This window comes from Aspergillus versicolor (genome assembly GCF_001890125.1).
Source record: "Aspergillus versicolor CBS 583.65 unplaced genomic scaffold ASPVEscaffold_1, whole genome shotgun sequence".
Classification (NCBI taxonomy): Eukaryota; Fungi; Ascomycota; class Eurotiomycetes; order Eurotiales; family Aspergillaceae; genus Aspergillus; species Aspergillus versicolor.
Window position 1 is genome coordinate 1,517,014 of NW_024467524.1, and position 25,508 is coordinate 1,542,521.

The 25,508-nt window shown below is 49.2% G+C and overlaps 6 protein-coding genes across 6 annotated transcripts; 3 read left to right on the plus strand and 3 right to left on the minus strand.

Moving 5' to 3' along the window:
- Positions 1 to 80: 80 nt before the first annotated feature.
- Positions 81 to 2,621, plus strand: ASPVEDRAFT_67268 (uncharacterized protein). Its single transcript, XM_040815939.1, has 11 exons — positions 81 to 209; positions 260 to 365; positions 414 to 517; positions 569 to 830; positions 888 to 918; positions 976 to 1,057; positions 1,116 to 1,153; positions 1,213 to 1,310; positions 1,378 to 1,769; positions 1,846 to 2,011; positions 2,125 to 2,621. Exons 2-11 carry the CDS (start codon positions 335 to 337, stop codon positions 2,319 to 2,321), a joined length of 1,401 nt encoding a protein of 466 aa, XP_040662105.1. The 5' UTR covers positions 81 to 209; positions 260 to 334; the 3' UTR covers positions 2,322 to 2,621.
- Positions 2,603 to 8,978, minus strand: ASPVEDRAFT_48572 (putative RNA-binding protein; the record flags this gene model as incomplete). Its single annotated transcript, XM_040814031.1, has 7 exons — positions 2,603 to 3,775; positions 3,847 to 4,210; positions 5,348 to 6,443; positions 6,511 to 7,453; positions 7,519 to 7,765; positions 7,949 to 8,379; positions 8,700 to 8,978. 7 exons carry the CDS (start codon positions 8,976 to 8,978, stop codon positions 2,603 to 2,605), a joined length of 4,533 nt encoding a protein of 1,510 aa, XP_040662106.1.
- A 5,774-nt stretch (positions 8,979 to 14,752) lies between these two features.
- Positions 14,753 to 20,576, plus strand: ASPVEDRAFT_48573 (DNA-directed RNA polymerase III core subunit RET1; the record flags this gene model as incomplete). Its single annotated transcript, XM_040814033.1, has 6 exons — positions 14,753 to 15,054; positions 15,111 to 15,639; positions 15,700 to 16,159; positions 16,777 to 16,838; positions 16,899 to 17,710; positions 17,765 to 20,576. The coding sequence occupies 6 exons, from the start codon at positions 14,753 to 14,755 to the stop codon at positions 20,574 to 20,576; spliced, it is 4,977 nt and encodes a 1,658-aa protein (XP_040662107.1).
- Positions 20,577 to 20,919: 343 nt separating this feature from the next.
- ASPVEDRAFT_23364 (uncharacterized protein) lies at positions 20,920 to 21,936 on the plus strand (the record flags this gene model as incomplete). The annotated part of the gene is made up of 2 exons (XM_040809534.1): positions 20,920 to 20,986; positions 21,065 to 21,936. 2 exons carry the CDS (start codon positions 20,920 to 20,922, stop codon positions 21,934 to 21,936), a joined length of 939 nt encoding a protein of 312 aa, XP_040662108.1.
- A 222-nt stretch (positions 21,937 to 22,158) lies between these two features.
- Positions 22,159 to 23,091, minus strand: ASPVEDRAFT_122518 (TMEM53 family protein; the record flags this gene model as incomplete). Its single annotated transcript, XM_040805993.1, has 1 exon — positions 22,159 to 23,091. The coding sequence occupies one exon, from the start codon at positions 23,089 to 23,091 to the stop codon at positions 22,159 to 22,161; it is 933 nt and encodes a 310-aa protein (XP_040662109.1).
- A 272-nt stretch (positions 23,092 to 23,363) lies between these two features.
- Positions 23,364 to 25,100, minus strand: ASPVEDRAFT_78121 (ferric reductase family protein; the record flags this gene model as incomplete). Its single annotated transcript, XM_040816487.1, has 6 exons — positions 23,364 to 23,378; positions 23,427 to 23,833; positions 23,888 to 24,472; positions 24,527 to 24,819; positions 24,867 to 24,886; positions 24,939 to 25,100. The coding sequence occupies 6 exons, from the start codon at positions 25,098 to 25,100 to the stop codon at positions 23,364 to 23,366; spliced, it is 1,482 nt and encodes a 493-aa protein (XP_040662110.1).
- Positions 25,101 to 25,508: the final 408 nt, after the last annotated feature.

The following is a 25,508-nucleotide window of genomic DNA, read 5'->3' on the forward strand; positions in this document are numbered from 1 at the left end:
CAGCTGACATAATCAGATATCGACGTCACGGGAAGAAAAAGCATCTGCAGAGTTTCCAAACAGAACAAGCATTCATCTTTCCGAAACGGCTTGAGAGTATTTAGAAACTGTCCTCCAGGGCATGGGCGTTGTTGGACCATTCGTTTGGCCTGTATCACCATAGGTGCAGACATGTTGTGTAGCCTGGCGCCCGGAGACTCGTCTATTTGGTGCGTATGCCTGGAACCCTAGCCACTGGCCTGACCTGACACCGCAGCAGTTCTCGCATGCAAGCGCGGTATTATTTTTATCTTCATTTTTCCCTTGGTTGAAGTGGCACTACGCCTCGACAATCATGAACCGAGAAATTCCAGGGTTTTATTATGGTACTGTATTGTGATCTCAACCTAGGGATATCACTGACCCGCTTATAGATCCCGAAAAGAAGAAATATTTTGCAATTCAGGCAAACCACAAATCAGCGCCGGGGTCCCAATATTCCAAAGATGCCATCAAGCGAAAGCGCGCTGACCAGGAGGTTGTAGCATCAATAGCCCCGTGAAACCTGTTTCTGCTAAAACTTTCATAGAAGCGGACACGAAAAGCCCGTCTGGTTCAAAGATATGAGAAAGAAAAGATCAAGAGAGCTGCGTGCCTGCAGCATCCCCTCATGCAGGCACGGAGAGAGATAGGCGCACTTCCCGCAACCAGCTCTGTTGAGCATGAACAGCGAGGGTTGGCGTACGCGAGCCAGTTCCGACGAAAACAGTTACATCAGTTCGAACCTTGGCCAGGTCAGTATACGATAAAGCATATTCTGCGTAATCCGCGGTCCGGGATCTTGATTGCTAGTAAGTTCAGTGCCCTCTGTTATAATACTCTGAAAAGTAATCTAACAGTCTTCGCAGGCGGACATCGCGGTGGCGAGTCGTCAGTGTCGTAAGTTGAGCCTTGCACTTTTGCGAGGACATGACACTGACCACGGCCCTGCACCAGTGTTTGTTTCCCTGATTGTGATCAGGAAAAATGGACATACAATCGAACTATGGAGCGGCTCCTTTTCAAAGAGCCGTATAGGGTATGCCTGAACAATTCTTCCATCCATTCCTACACTCTTTAACGTGACAAACCCTCAGCTTTCATCACTTTCTCTAAGTCACACCGGATACCTATTGTGAGGATTAGTCTATCCCGTGTATCCATCCGTCCGCTCAGCATGGCTAATGTGACCAGAGCGACGATGGACAGCGGTCCAGATGGAGACTCCTTCCTCGCACCACGAATGCTCCCAGATCCCGACGAAGGCGGAGATTATCGATGGCCACCATTCTGTATGAGACATTAGCGACCCCCTTACCCTGAGATAACATTGAACATCTAACACCCAGGCTACACCAGTCTCCCACCCGATACGCATCCACACCACCTCATCTTTATGGTGTTCCTCACCATCCCCAACAGGCGACATGCCACGCTTCGCAGTCGGGACCTCCGAAGGTCTCTACACCCTGGAAGGCTTCGGAAGCTACTGGGCGCTTTCTAAAAAGCCATTCCCAAATGAAATGTCCATAGGCAACCCGAAACGTCGCCGCCCAGACTCCTCACATGCCCAGATCACCGCTGTAGAATGGCTGTCGCCCGACGTCATCGCAGCCGGCCTCAAAGACTCCACCATCTTCCTCCATGATATCCGCTCTGGTGGAAGTGCAACGCGACTCCAGCATCCTCACGCGGTCACGAAGATCCGCAAACTCGACCCATATCGGATGGTTGTCGCTGGAATAAACTCTGTAAGTACCTAACACCCATCCATCTATATACCAAGCTCTCAGCCTACGCAATAAGCCCCTTCCTCTAACAAACCAGCTTCAAATGTACGACATCCGCTACCCACCCAATAACCTGCAACGAAACCCGAATCCCAACGCAAAACACCACACCTCCACACGGCCTTATCTCAACTTCTCAAACCACTCGCCGGAAATCATTCCGGACTTCGACCTCAGTCCTGAGCTGGGGATTCTTGCTAGCGGTTTGCCGTCCCTTGGCCCTCTTTCCCCTATACTCACCCCCGCCCCTTTTTTTTCTGTTTGCCTCGGTATTACTTAATGCATGTTTAGAGCTAATACTATATATATGATATAGCCTCCTCCGACGATCGCACAGTACAGCTCTTTTCACTACGTACAGGGGAACAGATCGTTTCCCCACTGACGAGATACCAGTATCGGGATTCGATCAAATCTATTTGTTTCGAGTCTGGGAACTCGTCGTCCCATGGACCGCAGACGCCTAGTTTGCTGGTTTGCTCTGAAGCGACGGTCGATGAATGGAATTGGTGAATTGGGATCGGTATCTGAGAAGACAGTGCAGTGGGAGAGTTTAACTGGGTTGGGTTGAGAAAGATGGCTTATGAGATACGTTATTGCTATTGCTATTACTATTGTTTTTGATATTGGCATTGTCATTGCTATTCAAGCCTTGGGGGTGTTCTTCGTCTTCTTCTTCCAAATTCTAACTAACGCCGGATATGCTATGGATACATTATTCCAAAATTCCACAAAGAAGGGAAAGCAAGAAAATTCGTAAAAAAAAGCAAAAATATGAATTATTAAAACACCGATTAATCGAGCCCACCGGCTAGCCATTCCCCAACCTCGACCCCGATGCCCTTGGCCATCTCTCCAATCCAGTCGCCGGAAACATTCACGCACCACTTCTCGCCGACGTCGGCTGTAGTATTCCCACTGTTAACACCTGCTGAACCCAGACCCATGCGACTACCGCTGGCACGTCCTGCGGCGGGTACGACTAGTCGCAGACGACGTAGCGTGGCGAGCTCGGCGTAGATTGCGTCAGAAATCGCGGCGACACGTAGCGGGTTGGCGGGTGGGTTAGGGTCAATGGCATGATAGATTGCGAGGAGTCGTTCGAGAGGGAATGGGCGGGCAGTTAAGATGGTTGATGGCCCGGTAATACCGGGACCACCACCTGCGGCGGAGGTCGTTGCAGAGGTAGTAGCAAAGGCGTTTTCGAGGATGGATTTGGTGATTCGAGTCTTTGTCCTCTTGCCTTTGCCTCGTCTGCTTGGTGTTGACGCTTGGCTGGCTTCTCGGTCTTCTGCTGCTTGCGCCTGTGAGAGAACCTTTAGACGGCGTCTGTGGTGAGCACGTTTGTTTCGCGCAGACAAAGATGAAGAGGAAAATTTCGAGAAGAAGATGGTGTCCAACCGTTGTGGCGTGTGAGAGGCTAGGTATGCAGATGTTAAGACAAGGGTAGCGAAGTAGGGTAAGGTAGGGAGAGGCGAAGGTGCCGAGACGGCGGATAGTAGCGATGACGGCTTGAAGAGAGACCCATTTGTAGTGGATGGTAGCGCGTCTTCCGTGACAATGCGGTGAACGAGAGCATCCTCGCCCTGCCGTCTGAAGAGGGAACGACTTTTCACGAGAAGCCGAGAGAAATCCCACTCTTCATTTCCGCCAGGCGGAGTTTCACCATTGGTAATTGGAGAAACGAACTGAGGCCACAGCTTTTCGCATATCTTTCTAAATACAGGAATGGAGCTCGCAGTTGGACCGACCAAAGAATCGTAGACTGCAGAGACGAAGTGAGGGTACAATTGCGCCGACGTTTCCGCAGGTAGGTCAAGTGCAGCCGGTGCACCAGCAGCCAAAATGATAGCAATCGACTCCTTGCGGGTATACGGAGGAAAGCTAATATGTGGAACACCGGATGCCTGTAGGAATAATGGGCGTGGTGTAGAGCTGAGAATCAAAACAACAGAGAGGGATGGGATCTGTTCGCAATCACAAGTCAGTACTGAAAATTACCCTTCATCGGGGGACGTAAAACCAATCCAACACTTACAATTTCACCCAATCTTGCAAGCGCAGGTAATAGCGTCGACGGCGCCTCCCGCTGTTTGTCAATCCCATCCAAAACCAAAACGAACTTCCCGATTGCCTGCCCGGGGTTGGAAGCAAGACATTCTCCCAGCAGAACCGCAAGGGAACTGACGTGTTCGCATCTTCCTTTTCCAAATCGCTCCCATTCATCTTTCCGTCCAAGAGCTTCCAAGATGGCCCACAGTATCTTTGTCAATAAATGCCGCCCCGTAATACATTCGGGGCTCCGAACGATGGCGTGCGGGACTTCGAGTCGGGCAAGGACGTTACTGACAATTGTTGACTTGCAGGTGGCGGATATTCCGTGGACCACAATAGTAGATGGACTAGACACTCTGGGCTAAATACGTAGATGATTATTAACGATGCGATCAATATAAACTTGCTGAGACCACGAGGTTTGGAGTTCTTACTGCAAGTAGGCTTGCGAGCTGCCTCGATTGAACCTCCCGGCAAGGCCATTGCGGGCTTAGAGATCTGGAAACCTCGACCGGTAACATTGAAGGCAATTTAAACTAGCATTCAATTGGCGGAACCTGTCGCTAAAGAATGTGAAGCTGTTTCAAGAAATTAGAGAGATCTTCCAGGAGTTTGTATTGGAGCCACACGCGGAACCAGTAAACATATAGGGTCACGTGCTGATAACGATAAGCCCGGTGACGGCGTCGTTCTCCAAGTTTACAAGGTAGACAAGTAGGTTGTATATTCCTTGTACGAGAATTTGTGAATTGGGCGCACTGCAGATTATGTTGCAACATATTTGATTCTACCGCTAAGGCTAGATGGTACATAAATGGAAAAGAGAGAAAATACATGACAAAAGAGATCAAAAAGAGATACGAGACATCTTTGGCTGCCTGTAGATATGGATACATCTATTCTAATGCATGTTCTGAGGTTTCAAAACGGGAAAGATGGCATCGGAATGATATGCGGTTCATCCCCATACGCATAGAAAAAGATGATTCAGGGACTGGGGGCTTGGATCATGCGCACAGCAGCAGGGATCACAAGGCCAGAGCCCGGGCAAAGAACAGTATGTCTAGACGTCGCTTTCATGGAGCGAGTGCCAAAAGACGACACCTCTCTAGCAGAGGAAGCTAGACCAGAAAACGAAAGATGCGAAAAACAATTCAAGCGTTATGGTCAGCGTTAGATGTGAACGAAAGAATCCAAGCGTTCGAAAAAGACGGGGAAAAATACAAGACGGGGTGGGGGGGTTGATGCTGGCACTTGGTCACTGCATCATATCCGTCAAGAAATGGCCCAGAAAATGCAATCGGATTGCATTAAAGATATAGGTCTTGCTATGGTATCATTACCCATTCGTGTTGACAGCGTGTCAAAGGGTAGCCGTTAAGTCGTGAAAGATCGTAGCATCATAATCAGTATGAGTACAGTTCAAGAGGCAAGAACTAGTCAATCCTGGGCGGTTGACAACCGATCAGAAGTATGAAGCATACACCTGATTCTGGGCTCCAAGATTGCCGTTCTGTTGGGAGACGGAGGACGCACTATAGATACCAGAGGAGTTCTCACTAGCTCCAGATGGAGTGTTTGAGGAGCCAGTGCCGGACCCAGGAACATAGCTCTGGTTGCCAAACTGTGCGCCTCCAGCAGAAACAGGAAATGGGTTATGTTGGTACATGAAGGACTTCTGAGGCGTCTGCAAAGGTCCTGGAAGCTGTGCGGAGTTCATTTCATTGGGTGTGACCTGGCCGCTGGTTGCAGCGCTGCTTCTTCCAGAGGTCTCAGCTGCCATCATTTTACCGGCGATGCGGCGTCCATGAGGCGTCTGGCGGATGGAAGGCAGGATAGGGCGCACGGATTCAACAATGCGGGTCCGAGTTTCTTGGTCGGCAAAGTCCATGGCGGTCTGCACCACGTAGTTTGCGAATGAGTCACGTAGCATTTTCTCCAGCTCAACTCCCGACAGCATTTCGTCAATCATTAGGCGGCGTACCGGCATCTCGGCCGTGCGCAGGCACTTCTCGATCACGTTCGAGCTAAACTTTTGCTTGGAAAGAGCGGGAATATTTCCACGGAACGCCTGGCAAAGAGGCTCTGTGAAGTGGGCTTCAGACAAATCAAGGATATACTGTACAACATAATTGCCAAACGGATCTTGAACGAGCGCAAACGCGTTGGAGGTTATTTGAGCGATTAAACGGGCTCTCTGTTCTCCAGATGCATGATCTATACAACGCTGAAGGACGCAGCAGCCGTGTCGATGGGTACCAACGACCACGCAGTTGGCACCGACAGCATCATAGATGAATTGAGAGTCATCTGCAGAAAGACGATTGAGGCACTTTTGGATGACATGGTTACCGTTCAAGTCCTGGACCAGCTCCACAACATGATCCTTTAGGGAGTGGATGACTGTTTGCGTCTGCTCAGGGGTGGAGATGAACTCAATCATTTTTTGAAGGGCTCTGGTACCATGCTGATTCAACGCAATTTTGACGAGCTGGTGTGCGGCGCTGTTGATTAGAGCTGTGCGTTGCTCATCGTTGGAGTATTCGAGAAGCTTTTGGCATAGATAGTTGCCGAAAGGATCTAGTTTTTGACAATGAAATTAACTAAACTGAAGATTCGAAACGGGATACGCGAAGGGAAGACAAACCGGTCATAAGTTCGACGACGTGCAACTGAGTTTCGTCGAAGATCATTTGGACATGTTCTGCGTTGCGCTCCTCAAGCTTCCTCTGCAAATATCGGCAGCCGTGCTGGTCTTTGCAAAGACCATATATTTCACCACGGTAGTGTTCAAGAGGGTAATTTGTAAAGCGGGAAAGTTGGGCTGAGTCTCCTTCAGTATTTCTACGAGATCCCACGGGCTTAGTCGAGTTGTCCCCAAGGCGGTAGTTCCCATAGGATGGATAACCACCCGCAAATGAAGGTGACGGGTTGTATTGGCCATTGACTTGCATAGGCGCCCCCATATAGGCCTGGACCCCGTAGCCATAGAACGGTGGTTGGAAACCGCCTAGGGAATTCTGTGGCACCGCTGCGTTACCGGACGTTGTAGTACCTAGTTGAGGTCCGAATGGTGCAGCGTTCGGTTGTAACATGGTTGACTGGTTCCTGGACTGGCTTGGCTTCACCTCCTCATGTTCTGGCGACTCCTTCTGACGAGGGGTCACAGCGTTGGGTGGGATTCGGCCAAGGCTCGCGTTGTGTTTGTGGAGCTTTTCTGCGTGAGTCTTTGGAGGAGTAATTGCGGGGTTGAACCCATCGTCCTTAACAGTAGGCAAATCATTAGTTGAGTATGAGGACTGTAGAGGAGCTGGACGGTTCGTTGGGGTGGGCGTGGTAGCCTCGTGGTTGCCCTCTGCTGCATACAACACGTTTGCTTCGAGTGAGTGCCTTGCAGCATGTCTAGAGCCATTGGGTTGAGCAACGTGGGATTCTTCGGGCGAACCGCCAATGTGGCCGAGACGAAACATGTTGAGGGCGTTTTGCGGCATGCTTTGGTGCGAAGAACGATGACGATTGTGAGAGTTCCAGGACTCGGGGTTTGGAGTCTTCGAGTTCGCTAGGTCCAAGGCGTCCGAATTTGCTGAGAGCTGAGAGCGTTTGGTTAGCGACGGAGGAATAAAGAAGCCATGGTAAGAAAGACCATGTAACCTACCAAGCTTGAGCCGTTGCTACGAGATAAGGTGGGGAATTTATCGTCCGTTTCAGTCAACTTGAGATAGCTTTTGATGTCTGGAGTTGGAATCCGATCTTCTTCCTTCAAAGTAGATCGATCGTCGTCGTTGTGGAGCAAGTACTTGGCTGCGTTGAATGTATCCAAGGTAGAAGAATTGTTAAACCCGGAGTTGCCAGGACGAATCTGAGAGCCCATGCCGGACGAGGGCATAGAATAGCGGTGAATACTAGTAAGGGCAATAGTCAGTAACACAAGCTATTGATCTTGATGAGAGAATTATATGGACCCAAACGCCTCAAGTGAATGAAGCGAAGCAACTTGGACTCTTGCTCAAGCTATTGTGGCATGGAGTTAAGTAGAAAAAAGAACACAATCGGGAAATTAATCAACAGCCGGGATGGTTACTTACGAAGGCCCAGGGCGAAATGGCGATGTAGGCTCGTTTCCAAAGTCTTCTTTCTCAGAGTTTCTGCGAGATCCGGGAACTGAATGAACAGCGAAGCGGTTGGTTGAGGTCTGGGCTGAGTCGTGATTCATTTGACTTGGAGGACTGGTAACTGAAGACGCGAAAACGTTGAAAAAACCAGGAGACGAGGTAACACTGGAGGTTGAAAAGCGAGTAGGCCGAGAGAAGGCACCTGGAAAGCCGTTCTCGCGATACTCCGGGGGGGTCGTAGGCTCGCTGACGGGTCCAGAGATCCCTGCTTTAGCAAGATCTTTGGCAAGCTGATTCATCTCCAACTGCTCTCTTTCGTGTTGCAAGTCAAGGAGTTTCATGTCTTCTTCAAATCTTCGCTTCTGTTCTCGCATATATTCAATGTGCTGGCGTTTCTTTTCAAACTGCAGAACAATGAGTGACAATTCAAATGTCAGGTATTCAAAATTGTAAAGGCAAATAATAAGAGAATGATGAGTATGTGAGGGAAAAATGATGATATAAGTGAGAAAACGAGGGGCGTTTGAAGGGTAACACCAAGAGTAAATTGATGACAATAGGAGGCGGTGAATAGGATGAAAAAAGGGTGCAATTCAACTGTGGACAATAGTCCTGACAATGGGACGTGTGGGCGCCGAGCACGAGCGTGAGGTAGGTCACATAAATATGTGAACCTGCAGGGCGGAGTATGGGGCACAGAAGAGATCTGGGGTACCGAGCTTACCGATGAGAGTAGATCTAGCGCATCGGGCGCCTGAGGAGGAGGAGCGGGCCCGACATTGTTCACATAGTTCCAAGAAGATAGCTTGCTTGCGTCCGTTGTAAAGCGGCGTTGGAGATTCGCACGAACTTCGCCCGTGGGCCGTGGAAACGCTGAAACGAAACTTGAATGGCCCGGGGAAAGTGACGAGTAACCAGGAAAAGGAGTCTCTGAGGGGGGCGAGCGCGGAGATGGAAATCGGAGCTCATCGAGACGTTCACTTAGTCCGTTCTTGAAGGCCATGATGGGCCGGAAATTGGGGGACGAGAGTTATCACTGGACTAATAAACTCAGGGGCCAAGGCGAGGCAGATGTCAGCTATGTCATGATACTTTACAGACCGTGGAAGAAGCATCCGAAGGGAGGGAGGAGAGATATTGGACTGCAACAACGACGGCGAGCAGGCCGGGGGCATGGGGTTAAAGTACAGAAGCGAAATGTTGGCGGTGTGCTCTCTCCAAGAGCGACTCATGTAAGGAGTTGACGCTTAAGAGGGGCGGAGGGGTGATTTGGCGAAGCGAAACACGGAAAGAGCAGCGACTCACCCACAACGAACGTCTCGATAGTTTGAGTTTCAAGGACGGGAGGGAACGACCTTGGACGGCCGATGTTCGTTCGAATCGCGCAAGTAAGGACTGTCTGGACGCGGAAACAGGCGCTGTGCACGCACTTTGCCAGTATTCTTGCAAAATGCGGAGATCTCAGCGGACGGTGTTTTAATCACGGCGCTGGCTTCGTCCCGAGACGCGCTCTCGCTCGTGTCGAGAGACGCGGGAGAGGATAACAGTAAACGAATGAACAGATACAAGGGAAGTATATGGAGGATACGACAATGAGGGAGAAAAGACAAATGTTATACAGGTCGCATGTGCTCAAAAAGAAGGGAAGGAGAAGCAGAGAAAGAAAGAAGGGCGAGAGGGGAAAATGAACGAAGTGGGCGGCGGCTGGGACAGTGAGCGGGGAGTTGAGACTTTAGAGTGACTCGATTCCCGCTCGTTTAGGCAGTGCTCGCCCTCACCATTCTCAATCTTAGGGACCAGTTCCAGCGCCCTGGTCAAAGCCCTATTTTCTGTTCCTAGATAAGAGCTCCTTCTCTTTCTTCTTTCCTTTTCCTCCTCGATTTTCATCTCCTTTACATAGTATATACTGACCCTGTTTTACTTTATTGTGAATTTTATTCACGAGCTCAGTGTCAGATCATCCATAAAAGTACAGGTATTTAGGCACCTAATCCCCATAGTTTCGCTTGTCATCATTCTACTAATATACTCTGAACTATTTGCCCATGCATGATCTCGTGTGGTTTAGTACGAGAACGGGAAAAAAAGAAAGAAAAAGAAAAAGAAGAGAAACATTATTACTTCGTCTTCCCCATGATCTATGAAATGACAGCTGTCGCGGAGAGACAACCCTATCAATACATTTTACGAATGATATAGCAGCCAAAATAAAAAAAAAAAAAAAAAAAAAAAAAAAANAAAAAAAAAAAAAAAAACCATGATCAGTGCGCTGCAGGGCGCCATCTGTTGGATGGGCCTGCTCCCTGAAAGCACAGGCTGATGAGCTGTCTTGCTTTGCCAACCCTCCAGCCGATCGTTGGGTTTTCGATGGATCAAGAACCGAATCTCCCTGCGCGGTCGATTGTGATTCGGCCAAGTGCTGCTAGTAGTGGTGACCAGGAGCTTCGGTGCTAATGCATTACTTTATTGGGGGTAGAGTGGTGACTCTTCCTTCAGGTATCCAGGTCTAGACAGGGATCATGGAGTAGATCTCCCAGCTCCTTATCGTCTCTTTTCTGCGAGGGATTTCGATGGGCCCTTGCCAAATCATTAGGCCGGTGTCATAACATGCTCAGCTGCCCGTTAATTATCGTTGTGGTCAGTTTGGTGATACTCCTCTAGGGAGTAAAGGGGGAGTTCTCGCTGGGTGCGCTGGTCGAGAGCGTAGTCGCTGCAAGTGTTTCTGCAGTAGCGAGTGGGGACGATGTAAAAAAGATGTGACGGCGGACCAGGCCCTAGCCACCAAATGTAACTACTCCGCTATTCGTATGTATGGAGGGCCTGGGTCAGAAGGATGCCAGCATTCTCACCTTGCACAGAGGTAACCTGCTCGATAATTTGAAGGGGGCGTGCGGAGAGCCTTGTGCTGACTCCTGAAGATCGCAGCCAACCAACGAAGCCCTCAACAGATGGGCGTACCACAAAGTCAGCATTTAGGGATTACCACGCGCGACCCAAAGGTTCGCGACAAACATCTCCGATGTGTAATCATCATTCCTCTTTGGGTCAATCCGTGAGGGGAAACCCGCTGGAAAATTTCCCGCTTGCTCGTTTTCGTTGAGCTTGTTCATTCACTGCCCTTTCCTGGTAAAAGGTGGCAGTCGCAAGGCACAAAAATCACGATTTGCGACGGATGCAGAAATTGCGCTGGGCGTATTGGCGCTTCAGACCTCGGGACGAAAAGTGGTTGAGCGGGCACGATGATTGTCTCATCACAAACTGATGCAATGGCTTGCCACATCGGACGCAGCGATTGGAGATTGCAGCGCGAGTTGAAGCGCAGATTGAGGCTTGTGGGCCGTTGATTGGTGCGGCAGGAGAGAAGCGGTGTACAATTATTGCGAATGGAGGCGAACCAGACCTACCTGGCTCCGGTGGTGATGATCGCACAAGGGCCTCCTTTTCATCTCTGTCAAGAACAATTCACAGGCGCTAAATGCCGTGTTGGCAAGTGCAAAAAAAAAACCATGCTCTGAGACATTTATGTTTTGGAGTTTGTGGGCGGGATCTGGATGAGTGGATGGGCGTAGTGGACTTATCGATAAGTGGACTGCTATCGATAGTCGCAGATGCTTCGATATCGCCTTTGGGTGACGGCAGTCTCCATTCTTTTGGAGATCCAGTTTCCAACCAATTTCGCACAGGAGATATCCAACAGCCGAAAATACGGCAGTTGCTGGCAGAATATCCGACAATGAACTGGAGCTGACGATGCTCTGAAGCTGGAAGGGCGATGGAATGGACCGAGACACGATTCTCGGACCCGAAGCTCAGTAATCCAATCAAAGAGGGCCACTTTTCGCCTGCTTGGGGCCGGCGCCATGAATGAGGCCCTCGAAATTAATATGCCGGGATACCCTGCCCAGCCAGCCGTCGCATCTTCGATGGCGAAAAGCGCAGGCGAGTCCCTTAGCCGACTAGCACTGAGTGCTACGTATCTTCGGGTAAACCGCTGGCAGTTCCTGGATCCCGAGTCACTTCTAAATAGAGGAGATGTTGATATGCTTTGAGCGTGGTTCCTCGAGCGATCGAACACCGTTGGTTGGCCCAAGCATTCAACGCGGAGGCTTTACCCGTCTGAACCAACTTTATTTTACTGCACATTCGTCGTGCAGGCCATACCCATGGTTTGGTTTTGCTTAATTTTCATGCTTTAAATAGTGCGATGGTTACCGCCTACTGATGTGCTTTCCAATAGTTGTCTTAATGCCGTGATGTTCCATCTGGCGCACCCTGAATGCGAAAAGAAAGTCATTACTATTCGCTTGCCTGATATTCGTCTAGCTTTACTCTTAAACCTGGGCCATCCAACGAAGTTCACCCACCGGTTTCCGTTCCAACAGACAATGAGTGCCATATTATGATACTGAATGCCGGGGTTTGCCTTCATGCAAGTAGCGTCGAAGCCCAACGCCATCTGGTGTGCTCTTTAACTTGCGGTCAAAGGCCGCCCACCGCTACTCAGTAGAAAGATGGCCTGGAATCGATACATATACTTTTCCCCACCCCGAGACCCATAAACGGTTCCGAGATGCAGTCATCTCCTGTGATTTCAAGGTTCATCTTGGCCGTTCTTGTCCTTCCTGCATTAGGTTTATGATGTGGACCATTTGCCCAAGACAACTCCCGCACAATAAAGAATGCCAAAAACCCTCGAAACATATTGTTGCCTAAACCCCGCAAACTGGTGGGTACCGTTGGAAACAGATCCATTTGTAGTCTCTCTTGAAAATGGCGCTAGGGTTGTCCAGACTCGTGGTTGAAGGCTTTCTATGAGAGTAGGTACCAAGCTGTCGTCTCCCAATGCCCAGAGCAGCTCATCGATCGTATCCTTACACATCCTCCAGTTACCAAAACCATAAGTTCACTTCGACATTCTAACCGTCGTCGGATACTCGAACGAACGATACCCCTAACTTAGAACGAAATATACCAGAAGGGATTTGCTACATTCCATGGAGACAGCGCCAGAATGTTGCAATTAATGAAGACAAACTCCCCATACGAAGCCCGCACTGCTCCACAATACTAGGGGCTCCAACTGAGTTGTCCTAGCTCGCCAGCTACAGCGGTGACATGGCATCCATTTCACAAACTAGCTCAACCAGATCGGCCCATATCTGCATCTGCTCCCCAAGATTGCGACATGGAAACCTCATATCTCGTCGGGCATCACCTCAAGCGACGCGCGTGCAAGTGAGGCGCCCCCGAACATCCCAAAATTCAACAATGCAGCTAAGCTACCCCCAGCGACTGTGCTGTACTTGCGCCGTGCGGGTGTTGGCGCTGCAGGCAGTCGACTGAAGCAGAGGCAAGCTCGAGCCGGAGCCCGAGTGACATGACGTACATTGTGCAGTGCACTATGAACTCATACCTTTTATTTTACTTTTAGGATTTTGCGTCTTACGGCGTATTTACCTATTGGTACAACGCATCTCGATTTATGTTGTCGGATGGTTCGTAGCCCTCTCTCTAGTTTATGCCTTATGCGCTTGTTAATAGCGTGTCCGGCTGTTTGCCTTAGGAATGAAAGATGCTTACCATGTACGAAGGACTTTATTATAGTATGGATACTCCAAGGAATATAGTCTATAACTCCATTTATCGTAAGCCTAGACATTGTTCATTTGCGCACTCGGGCTGATAAAGAGTATAGTACTAAGGTACTTTCTCCGGGGCATAATCAATTATTTTAGGCTCCTGTGAATACGTGACTATAGACAATTGCTCGTTATTATAAAGAAGTTTAACCTATTGGTGTTTCAACCCAAAATTAAGTTTGTCTTGGTCCACGTTTGAGGTATAAATCATACTTGCGCTGTCGCAGCTCTAACGAATTTGATGGTATATAGATACCTGGCATAAAACCTCGCATCAAAAACCATGGAGTTACTGTGCCCTCACTGAAATATGAAACATACTATAAAGTCTTATCCGAGCGGCTACTGAGCCTGCTTCATTTCAGGGAATGTGGCCGCCAAAGATCCCCACGAGCCGGCCCAGACAGCTGTTGACAGCGATATAAAAATCTAGAACAGTCGACAACGGAGATCCCAAAAGCCCAAGAGTCAGCGACAGTTCTTGTCAAGGTCCCTATCAACAGGGAAATAAATCCTGCGGCTATATTACCGCTCTGAGAAGACCCTGGATGACCACTAATCCATCACGATAGGGCTGTCACAGGGCACGTTCTCCTCACCAGGGGAAACGATTTCCTAATAAGGAGCGGATGGGGTCTGTGTGAATTTGCCTAGCCGATTTAAAGGAGCAATCACTGGCTACTATGACTCAAATGAGGGCTCGTCAGCTTGCCTGAATGGATCGAAAAGTTGGATTTTTAATCGTGGTGGGGGGCTATGAGTGGAACCGTCGCGTCAAGTCGGGAGGGGAGGGTCTAGCTCCCAAGCAGCTAAGGGTTTGGATTTGGGGGAGCTTGTATAAATTTCTTGTCATTCTGGAAAAACCCCGCCATATTATCCTTTGGTGGTGTATTGTGCTTTGTCTTTTCGGACACTCTGGCTAACATTGTTAATCCTCCGGAAGTTGATCGCTGTGTTTGCTACGTGAATTATTGGAGAACTGGTTAGGGCAACCACCAGGATGGTGTCCCTTCGTAAACCGCCTCGATATGTTCTTGCCAGCATATTGTGTTCGTGCGGTGGTCTTCTTTTTGGGTAAGGTGACTCCCTTCGCAGGGCTAAGGCTGCTTTCGTCTCTGACCTTTGTGTGTTTGTCAGTATGGACACTGGCATCATTGGACCAGTGACGGTTATGGATGGGTTTGTTGAAAAGTTCGGACATCAGTCCGCAACGATACATGGTCTTCTGGTGTCTTCGATCTTGATTCCTGCCGCCATTTCCTCGTTCTTTGCTGGTTATCTAGCAGACAAATTTGGTCGCCCCAAAGGAATTAGCATAGGAACCCTGATATTCGGAATTGGTGCAGCACTTGAAGCTGGTGCTGTTCATGTCTCCATGTTCGTCGTTGGGCGCTGCATTGAGGGAATAGGAGAGGGTTTGTACTTGGGCACATTGGTTGTGTATGTTGGACCTATATCCCTGATCCCCCTCCCTGCACGTTTCTGACTTCGACTAGATATATTTGCGAGATTTCACCTCCTAATGTCAGAGGGACTTTGACGACTGGCCCGCAGTTGCTAATTACTCTAGGCCTGGTGGTTGGATTTTTCACATGTTACGGGACTGCTCGGATCCAATCCTCCATGTCATGGCGGACCCCATTTCTCATCCTGGCTTGCCTTTCCGTTTTGTTTTCCATGGTTGCACTCACATGGCTCGTTCCCTCTCCAAGGTGGCTCACCATTCATGGCCGCAAGGCCGAGGCCAATGCCGTCTGGGATCTGTTGGGCGTTAGCTATGCAGAAAGGGAAAAGAGTGAAATCGAACAAGACAGAGGATCCGTAATCCAGGGCCCAGTCTCTCAAGAAGTTGCCGTGACCAATGTGCCCAGTATGGATACCACGGCGACAGCGGTACAAGACGGTAACCGGTCCTTGAAACACAAGCTATTTGATATTTTCTCAAAGGATGTCCGGTCACGTACAGCCCTTGCTGTGTTTTTGATGGCAATGCAGCAGCTTAGCGGGATAGATGGTGTTCTTTACGTGCGTTGGCTGCTCCCACCAATGGACCGACGTATACAGGCTGACCCATATTCCTTATAGTATGCTCCCTTACTCTTCGAACAAGCAGGACTCGCATCAGCAGATGCCAGCTTCTTCGCGTCCGGTGTTTCAGCTCTCGTTATTTTCATAGTGACCATTCCAGCCCTAATCTGGGCCGACAAATGGGGCCGTCGGCATAGCGTCATATACGGCGGTGTTGGCATTAGTCTCACCATGTTTCTAATGGGCGCACTCTATGCAGACAAAACAGTGCATGGCACAACTGGAGCAGGTCGCTGGGTCGTAATTGTCTCTATCTATATCTTCGCTGTGGTATTCTCCCTCAGCTGGGCCGTCGGCATCAAGATCTATGCAGCAGAGATTCAGCCGCAAAGGACCCGTGCTTCAGCTACCAGTCTAGCGCACGGCAGCAACTGGGCCACAAACTTCCTTGTCGCCCTTACAACTCCGATTCTGCTATCCAAGAGTAGCTTTGGAGCGTATTTTCTTTTTGGTGGGTGTTCGTTGATCACAGCTGCGATCTGTGCTCTCTATATGCCCGAGACCAAGGGTCGGTCGTTGGATGAGATTGAGGATGCATTCAAGTCCAAGTCGGTGAAATATTGGTCATTTAAGAAGTCTATTAGACCGATTGCCCGGAGAGCACCTGAAAATATTAGAATGCCGGTGATCTAACTGGGATTTTATGGCGAAATGTACGGTACCTGAGGGCTAGGCATTTCGTGCGGAAGTGGCTGGTCGCCTGTTGTTAAGAAGAGAATTAATAATGATGATTAAGATCATGAATATCTAATATAAGTCTTAGTAAAATTTCCAGAAAATCGTAACTACAACCATCCATATGGAAGTGTTTAGCTATCTTGAGAGTGTTGTATGGGGAGGATGTATATATTTGTCAGCCGCGGAGGCCGCACTAACCCTATTAAGACAGCTTGAATTACATAATCTCCCCTCTTCTGCATAAGGAAATCCGTCCGGAATTTTGGATCTTTTTCCCCTCGCCGATAAGAAGAAATTGCGGCCTCACGCTTCGGCTGCCATGAACCTCTACTGACACCAGGCTATCTTCCGATAAGTGCAGCCTTTGTTAGTTTGGTTAAAAACCTACCTTCATAGGGATGCCGCCCCGCAAGAGAGCCACGGCTCCTGTCAGTGCGCGAGCTGCGCAGCCTGCAGAGGTATGGCTCCGGGATCTTCTGCGCGGGTTTGTTTGCTAATATCTCAACCATTTTGCACAGGCCGGGGCATCATCCAAAACGACGACAGAAACCGCACGACGGAAGCGCGCCGCCCAATCCAAAGAAGCCAAGGAGGCGTCCAATTCCGAACACCCAACTCAAGGCGGACAAGACCATGCTGCCGACACAGAGCAGACAGAACAGGTCCCAGAGCCGCAATACCCATATCATCACCGCGATCCATTTGATGCGCTGCTGGAGCCTTTTTACGCCAATAAATCCCTGACTGATCCGATCAACACCGCCAAGGACAAATGGAATCTCTTGCCCGCGTTTTTAAAGGTAAAGGGTTTGGTGAAGCAGCACATTGACTCATACAACTACCTCGTGGAAGTGCAGTTGAAGAAAATCGTCGAGTCAAGTAATACGATTCGCAGCGATGTAGACCATAATTTTTACATCAAGTTTACCGACATCTATCTTGGGTTCCCTCGCCGAGCGGACGAGCCTCAGGATGTGCGGACCGAATTCGACGAATCAACTGTGACACCCCAAGAGTGCCGACTGCGCGACACGACCTATGCCGCTCCTATCCAGGTCGACTTTGAATATATCCGTGGCCGCCAGAGGGTGAGGAGAAAGGGTGTTGCTATTGGTAGAATGCCGGTTATGCTTCGCAGTTCGAAGTGTGTGCTGGCGAACAAGTCCCCTGCGCAGATGACTGTTCTCAACGAGTGCCCTCTTGACCCTGGTGGATACTTCATCGTCAATGGAACGGAGAAGGTGATTCTCGTTCAGGAACAGCTGAGCAAAAACAGAATTATCGTTGAAACGGATCCCAAGAAAGAGATAGTCCAGGCTTCTGTTACAAGGTAGGGAGAGTACGGACTTTTGGAATGACCTGGCTTTCTAACCTATTTTTACAGTTCCTCAAACGAGCGTAAATCTAAGAGTTACATCATCCTGAAGAAGGATAGGTTATACGTCAAACACAACGTTCTTAGCGAGGACATCCCCATCGTCATACTTCTCAAAGCGATGGGCATACACACCGACAAAGAAATGATGCTTCTAGTTGCTGGTGTGGATAAGGTTTACCAGGAAGATTTCGCGATCAACTTTGAGGAGGCTATCAAGGTCGGCGTTTTTACACAGCAACAGGCGCTTGAATGGATTGGTTCCCGAATTAAGATCAACCGTAAGCAGATGTCTTATCGCCGAACTCACGTTCAAGAGGCCGTCGAGGCTATTGCGTCGGTCATTATTTCCCATATCGAAGTCAAGGATATGAACTTCCGTCCCAAAGCCATTTATGTTGCGAACATGGCTCGGCGTGTCCTCATGGCCAAGAACGATGCTGCATTGGTAGATGATCGTGATTATTTGGGAAACAAAAGATTGGAGTTGGCTGGACAGCTGCTGGCTCTCCTTTTTGAAGACCTTTTCAAGAAGTTTTGTTTTGATATCAAAATGAACATCGATAAGGTTCTGAATAAGCGCAACCGAGCCGAGGCGTTTGACGCTTGGAGTGTTATTGGCATGCATAGCAATCATATCACGCAGGGCATGAACCGAGCTATCTCAACGGGTAACTGGAGTTTGAAGCGTTTCCGCATGGAACGTGCTGGTGTTACCCACGTGCTCAGTCGGTTAAGTTATATTGCGGCTCTCGGAATGATGACGCGTATTAGCAGTCAGTTTGAGAAAACGAGGAAGGTCAGCGGTCCCAGAGCTCTGCAGCCCTCGCAGTTTGGAATGATTTGTCTCGCGGATACTCCGGAAGGTGAAGCCTGTGGTCTTGTGAAGAACCTTGCCCTTATGACACATATTACGACGAACGACGAAGAAGGCCCAATAAGAAACCTTATTTTCATGCTTGGGGCAGAAGACATCCAAACCGTTGGTGGGAAGGAAATTTATGCACCTGGCAGTTACACCATCTCAATCAACGGTACGCCAATGGCGCTAACACGACGCCCGAAACATTTCTTGAACGCATTCCGAAGGCTACGGCGAATGGGCAGGATCTCCGAGTTTGTGAGTATCTACATCAACCACCACCAGCGTGCTGTGCATGTTGCAACCGACGATGGACGCATCTGCAGGCCGCTCATTATTGTCGAGAATGGCAAGTCGTGCGTCAAGAAACATCATCTTCGCAAACTCCGTGACGGGACGATGCAATTTGATGATTTTCTTGCCCAGGGTTTGGTAGAATACGTGGACGTCAACGAGGAGAACGACTCGTTGATCGCAATCTATGAGAAGGACATCAGTGACACGACCACGCACATGGAAATCGAACCATTCACCATCCTAGGTGCTGTCGCCGGTCTTATCCCTTACCCCCATCACAACCAATCTCCGCGTAACACTTACCAATGTGCTATGGGTAAGCAAGCGATTGGAGCCATCGCATCAAACCAGTTCCTCCGCATAGATTCCATCCTTTACTTGATGGTTTACCCACAGAAGCCCATGGTCAAATCACGCACGATTGAATTGACCAAATATGATCAGCTTCCCGCTGGCCAAAACGCTACCGTTGCCGTCATGAGTTATTCTGGTTACGATATTGAGGATGCGCTGGTCTTGAACAAGGGCTCGGTCGACCGAGGCTTTGGTCGTTGCCAGGTCTTCCGCAAGTATGTTACCAACATGAAGAGCTATTCCAACGGAACGAAGGATATCCTGAACCCGCCCACCTATGAGAACGACGCGCCAATCAGGAAACATGCTCTGCTAGAAAACGATGGTTTGGCAGCTGTCGGCGAACAAGTCAATTCTGGAGAGGTTTACATCAACAAGTCCACACCAGATCAATCATTGTCATCAGGCTTCCCGGCGTCCGATTCAGGCCGGCCGATTAGCTACAATCCAACTCCGATGACCTACAAACTCCCTGACCCCTCCTACGTCGACAAGGTCATGGTTTCTTGTACCGAGAACGAGAATCAAATCATCAAGGTTCTCACGCGCCAGACCAGACGGCCTGAAGTTGGTGACAAGTTCTCATCCCGTCACGGACAAAAGGGTGTCACTGGTATCATTGCCGATCAAGCGGACATGCCATTCACTGACCAGGGTATCAACCCCGATATTATCATGAACCCCCACGGTTTCCCCTCCCGTATGACAGTCGGAAAGATGTTGGAGCTCGTCGCAGGTAAAGCCGGTGTTCTTTCTGGGCAGCATGGTTACGGAACCTGCTTCGGTGGCAGCCCTGTTGAGGAAATGTCCCAGATTCTGATCGACAAGGGGTTCAGCTACGGTGGCAAGGACTATCTCACTTCCGGGATTACTGGCGAAGCCCTCCCATTCTACGTCTTTACCGGTCCCATCTACTACCAGAAACTGAAGCACATGGTTCAAGACAAGATGCATTCGCGTGCCCGTGGTCCCCGTGCCACCCTTACTCGGCAGCCAACAGAAGGTCGTTCCCGAGACGGAGGTCTGCGTCTCGGAGAGATGGAGCGTGATTGTTTGATCGCATACGGTACCAGCCAACTTCTTCTAGAGCGTCTGATGATCTCGTCCGATCGGCACGAGGTTGATGTTTGCGAGCAGTGCGGCTTTATGGGCTACCTGAACTGGTGTCAACGATGCAAGTCCTCGAGAAGTGTCGTGAAGATGATCATCCCGTATGCGGCCAAGCTTCTTATCCAGGAGCTTATGAGTATGAATGTGACGGCTAGATTGAAGCTCGAGGACGAGTTCCCTGAGACAAAGGGCCGGTAATGGGCGTCCATCTACTTCCTACGAGAGGTGAAAAAAAAGTGCTTGCACATGTGGCGTTGGGTTATCTGTACTGTACATAGATGCATAGCGATTGATTTATTATAGAATATATGAAAACGAGAATTTACGTCTTCAGTTTGTTACATCTCGGTTGTATATATTCCTTCATCTGGTACCCTACCCTATCCCCTCATCTCTCCCCGCACTTCTATACCTCGGCCGGAGAGACAGCAAATGACTCTTCGCACCAAACGCCATATATTGTAATGGCCAGAATCAACTCGCAAAAAAGTTTCCACAAACTGGAAGTGCAACTTCTACTTTGATAGAAATCCCCAAAACAATGACCGAATTCCGGATCCCACTTGAATCACTCACCTCTATCAGAGACAAAATCGTCCTCATAACAGGTACCTACACCCCACTCACCACTACCTGCAGCAAATCATCCTAAACAATACCTTCTCAAACTAATCAAACCCTCCCAGGCAGCTCCTCCGGCATCGGCAAAGCAACCGTATCCCTATGCCTCTCTCTCGGCGCTCGAGTAATAGCAGGCGATATCAACCCCCCACCGGACGAGTTTCTGCAACAGCACGGCGGAGCAGAGAGGGTCTCATCATCACTTTTCTTCGAGAAAACAAATGTCGCAGACTGGGCGAGTATACGGAATCTGTTCGTCAAGGGCGTTGAGCGGTTCGGGGGTATAGATCATGTCTTTGCGAATGCGGGGATAGGACCGAGGAGTAACTTTCTCGAGGAGACGTTTGAGGATGATGGTGCGGGTGAGCTTCTTGCGCCGCCGAACTTGCAAGTTCTGGATGTGAATCTTATCGGGGTGATTTATACGGTTCGGCTGGGTGTTTATTATTTGCGTCAGTCGGGCAAGGATGTTAACAATGATGGGAGTGTGGGAGGCCAGAGGTCACCTGGTATAACAGTTACAGCATCGGCGTCTTCATTCCAAGATTTTGGCGCGGCAGATTATACAGTTGCGAAGCACGGTGTTCTTGGTATTCTTCGTGGTCTTTATGCAGATTTGATGTATGTGGATTCTTCGAAGCCTGAGAGGACGAGGGTCCGGTTGAATGCGATTTCGCCTTCATGGACGGCCACCGGGGTTGTTCCGCGTGATGTGCTTACGAGTATGGGCGTTGGGGTTCAGGAGCCTGAAGTTGTTGCGAGAAGCGTGGTGATGCTGTTTACTGATTCGGCACGGCATGGGGAAGTTATATACAGTTGGGAAGGGAGGTATTGTGAGATTAACCGGTGCGAAGGGGGTCTGCTTGACGGAGTGTCTAGGATTCTGCCGAGTGTGATGGACGAAGGGCCTGTTATGGAGAAATTAAAGGGGAGGTAGAGCTTACGGTATGATGGGAACGTCTTGAGTGTCAGAGATGAAATAAGAAATTGTACATAGTGTTTAGGTATAAAGTGTCAGAGGATTACTTCATATATAACTGCCAAATTATCAAGACAAGAATGGTCCGTAGGAAATGGTATCAAGAATAAAACAAACATGACCAGTCTCAAACAAGAAACCCTAGAATATTAACATAGAAGTTGAAAAGAAAACAAAAGATCATTCAAAAATTAGCGACGCCGGCGTCTTGGTGGTCTTAACTCGACTCAATAATGCAGGATCATTCAGATATAGTTTCACCGTATTCCAGTAGCGTTCTGGATCAGCTCTCATATGTGCAACATGTTCCGTCCCCGAGAACTTCTCTCGACGGACCGGGAAGCCCTTCAATTCTGCATCGGAGGCATGCTTCTCCACATCCTTCCAGCTCACAAGCTCATCGGCATCCGAGTAGATATAGCACCGCTTGGGGGGCCCCGCCTTGTTAATTCCGCGGACGAGCTGGCCGTCGTTGATGGCCTGGCGGGCGACGCTGACTGCATCGCGAATACCAAGCACTTTTGCAACCGCTTTACCAAGGGTGAACATGGATGCCAAGTAAGCATATAAGAGGATCTTGCTAAAAAGGCGAAGAAGCCATCTCTTAGGCAGAATAAAAGAAAAGGCCTTGACAGCTGCGGAGAGCGTAGCTGTCCCGGGCGCACTGTCAATTACCGTAGAGGAAATACGGAGTGGACTGCCGGTAGCCTTTTGATAGGCTTCGAGGAGATGCGTGGTAGCGAATACGCCTCCGTTGGAGAACATATGAAAAAACACAGGGCTGTCTGTGGGAAGAGCTCGCAGAGCCTCGACAGCGGGTGCAAGACGGGCATATTGCGCCCGCTTTGAGGGACGCAGCATAAATTCAGAGGAGGATGTTCGGATAAAAATGATTCTCGCGCGAGGAGCAAGCTGCCGGTACCCAGCGATATACTTGACCAAGGATCGCGAAAACGCATTCATCCAAAACGCAATAACAATTGTTTCGGGATAGTCTCCCGTGTCTTCAGCCGAAGTGTCTTCAGCCGAAGTGTCTGGTTCTGAGACATATATGCAGGAAGAGAGCTTGGTGAATGGAGCTAGATGGTCCACTTTCTGCAGAGGCGACGCCATTTTTTCAAGCAAATGAGAGACGATTTGATGGAAATTAAGTAGAGATCGACGAGATTTATTCGGCAGCACTGAAGGAGTTTCTATGGTCTAAAGAATGAAAAAGGAGAGAAAAGAATGTATAAAACTGAGAGATTGACAGGGATGAGATGGAAGACACGAAAGACCCGACTTCATGCGGAGGCTGATTCCGCTAGTACTGAACAGGGCTAGTGCAGACTTATCCGAGGATATGAAGAGTTATGCACGTGCTATGCCGCTGTACCTAGGCAGTCTCACCACATAAACTCCTATTCTCTATTAGCATTTCTCCTGCTGAAAAAAAAAGGGAGACTAACCTCTGTATGAAGTGTTATTGATGGGCCTGACACCCGTGTCTCTCGTACTGCCTTCTTCAAACCCTCAATCATCTGAGTCGGGCCGCAACCGCCGACACCCACCTGCGCCTCTGACGTGCAGTTTGAGATACAGTCTGATATATATAGTCTTATGTCTGGTCGTCCTTTCTTAGTATGCAGTGTTCCATCAGCTGTTATTTCAGGAGCTGCCTCCTTCATTAAGCCCATCTCAATATCACCCTCACTGGTCACGGGGTTGATCAAATTTGCAGATTTGGCATGGACTGTCGTTGTAGAAACAGCTGAGTCGTCGAAAGATGCTTCATCGCGGGTGACGTAGACGGAAACATTGACATAGGAACTTTCTAAGAGCTTGCTAAGCTCAGACTCGAACCATTTCAGTGATTCTACGATAGGTTAGTCGATTCTGACACCGAACGTGAGCAAGCAAGCACACTTACCCCGACTCTTGACTACCCAGAGAAATTCTATGGGTTTTGAGGCATTTCGAGCTGCCAGTTGCTCTATTAAACCAAGTGCAATGGCAAAAGTAAAGCTAGCACCGCTGCCGCCCGCAACCAAGATCACCTTATCGAACTCCATAAAATTCGGGACCTGTCCATAGCCTCCATCCATGGAGCATCTAAGCAACTGACCCGGTTTCTGCTGAGCGACGCTGTACAAGTCACGAGTGAAGCCATCATATGCCCTGATTACAAACTCAGGAGGACTCGAAGAGACCATGGTGAAGGGATGAGTCTCGAACAAACGAACAGAAGGGAGCCACAGAAACACATGGGACCCCGGTTGACAAGATACTTTCCGTAAAAGTTTGACATGTACTGTATCTCCTGGTAGGGCAGTGACTACGGCATGGTTGCCGATTGAGAACCAGAAAACTTTAGCCAGTCGGACAAGCCTGTCGGCGAACCACATACAAGACGTGAAGATGACGATCACGAGGGTCTGCTTGGACAGATCAGGTCTATGCATTCCAACCATGATCATGATGAGGATGAACATGAGGATGTGTATCATGTAGAAGACTGCCAATGTGAGCACCGGTACAATCTAGAGGAATGGAGTGAGGTATAACCTACCTTCGTATGACTTCCGAACAAACCAGCCTATTGTGGATATTCCCAGAACAAACATAGCCATACCAGCAACGGCACCGGCAGCGTTCTCTAGTTCTTGCATCGCGTATAGCCAGCCTTCCTCTGACATTTCGGCCAAGAAGATTATGGCATGAAGTAGCATCAATACGATGGTTGTATACCCGGCCGTCTTGTGAAGGGGACGTAGCTTCTCATACGACCGCCCCGATAAGGGTGCAAGTGGAGTGTTTCGGAGAGCGAGGAAGACGAGAAGAACGAGGTTTGCAATGGCAGCCCTAAGCCTGTTAGATGGTGGTCATAACGAATAAAATGGCAATCATACCAGCCCAAACGTTTTCCCACCTGCCTCTAGTTAGTATCAAGACTGGAAATATAAGTAATGAAAGAAACATACGTCGTGGAGACTGCTCAAGTCAATATTCGTCAAGACCAGAACCAGGTTGACTGCCCAGTAGACCGTGTACAGCAACCACCTCCCAAAGTGCAGACCACACACCGTCCTGTCGAGTATATTCCGCGCCGTCCTATGCCTCTGTTTTAGCGAGCCAACAAGCATTCTTGTCCTGGAACGTACCGATGCCATTGAATAAAGCCCCTGATCAAACCACTCGGTTTACGAGAACCATACTTAAAGTATAGTACCCCTAACCAATGATGAACAGAAAAAACAACCATCATGCCCCCAAGAGCAATAGCAAAATACTTGTTAGCCCAGACATTATTACTCTGGACGGCAGGGCTTGACTCCATGATGGTAAAGTGACAACGTTAGGATGCCAGAAAATGAATGACTATGAGGGCAAGAGATTAGAACCCCCAATGCGCGGGTTTAAATAAAAGAACAAGAATTACTCGCTCTGATATACGTACCCCCGCGCCCGCTCTACACGCCTAGTGGGCCTTTACCGAGATATCCTCATCCATTGGCAGTCTACACCTTACGGCCACACCGTGGAGTGATTGC

Bases quoted from the DNA above. Each gene is read 5' to 3' on its own strand.
- ASPVEDRAFT_67268 (XM_040815939.1), top strand. From the start codon at position 335: ATGAACCGAGAAATTCCAGGGTTTTATTATG. The intron at 1,058-1,115 runs GTATGCCTGAAC...ACAAACCCTCAG, and splicing joins TTTTCAAAGAGCCGTATAGG to CTTTCATCACTTTCTCTAAG. The intron at 2,012-2,124 runs GTTTGCCGTCCC...TATATGATATAG, and splicing joins GCTGGGGATTCTTGCTAGCG to CCTCCTCCGACGATCGCACA.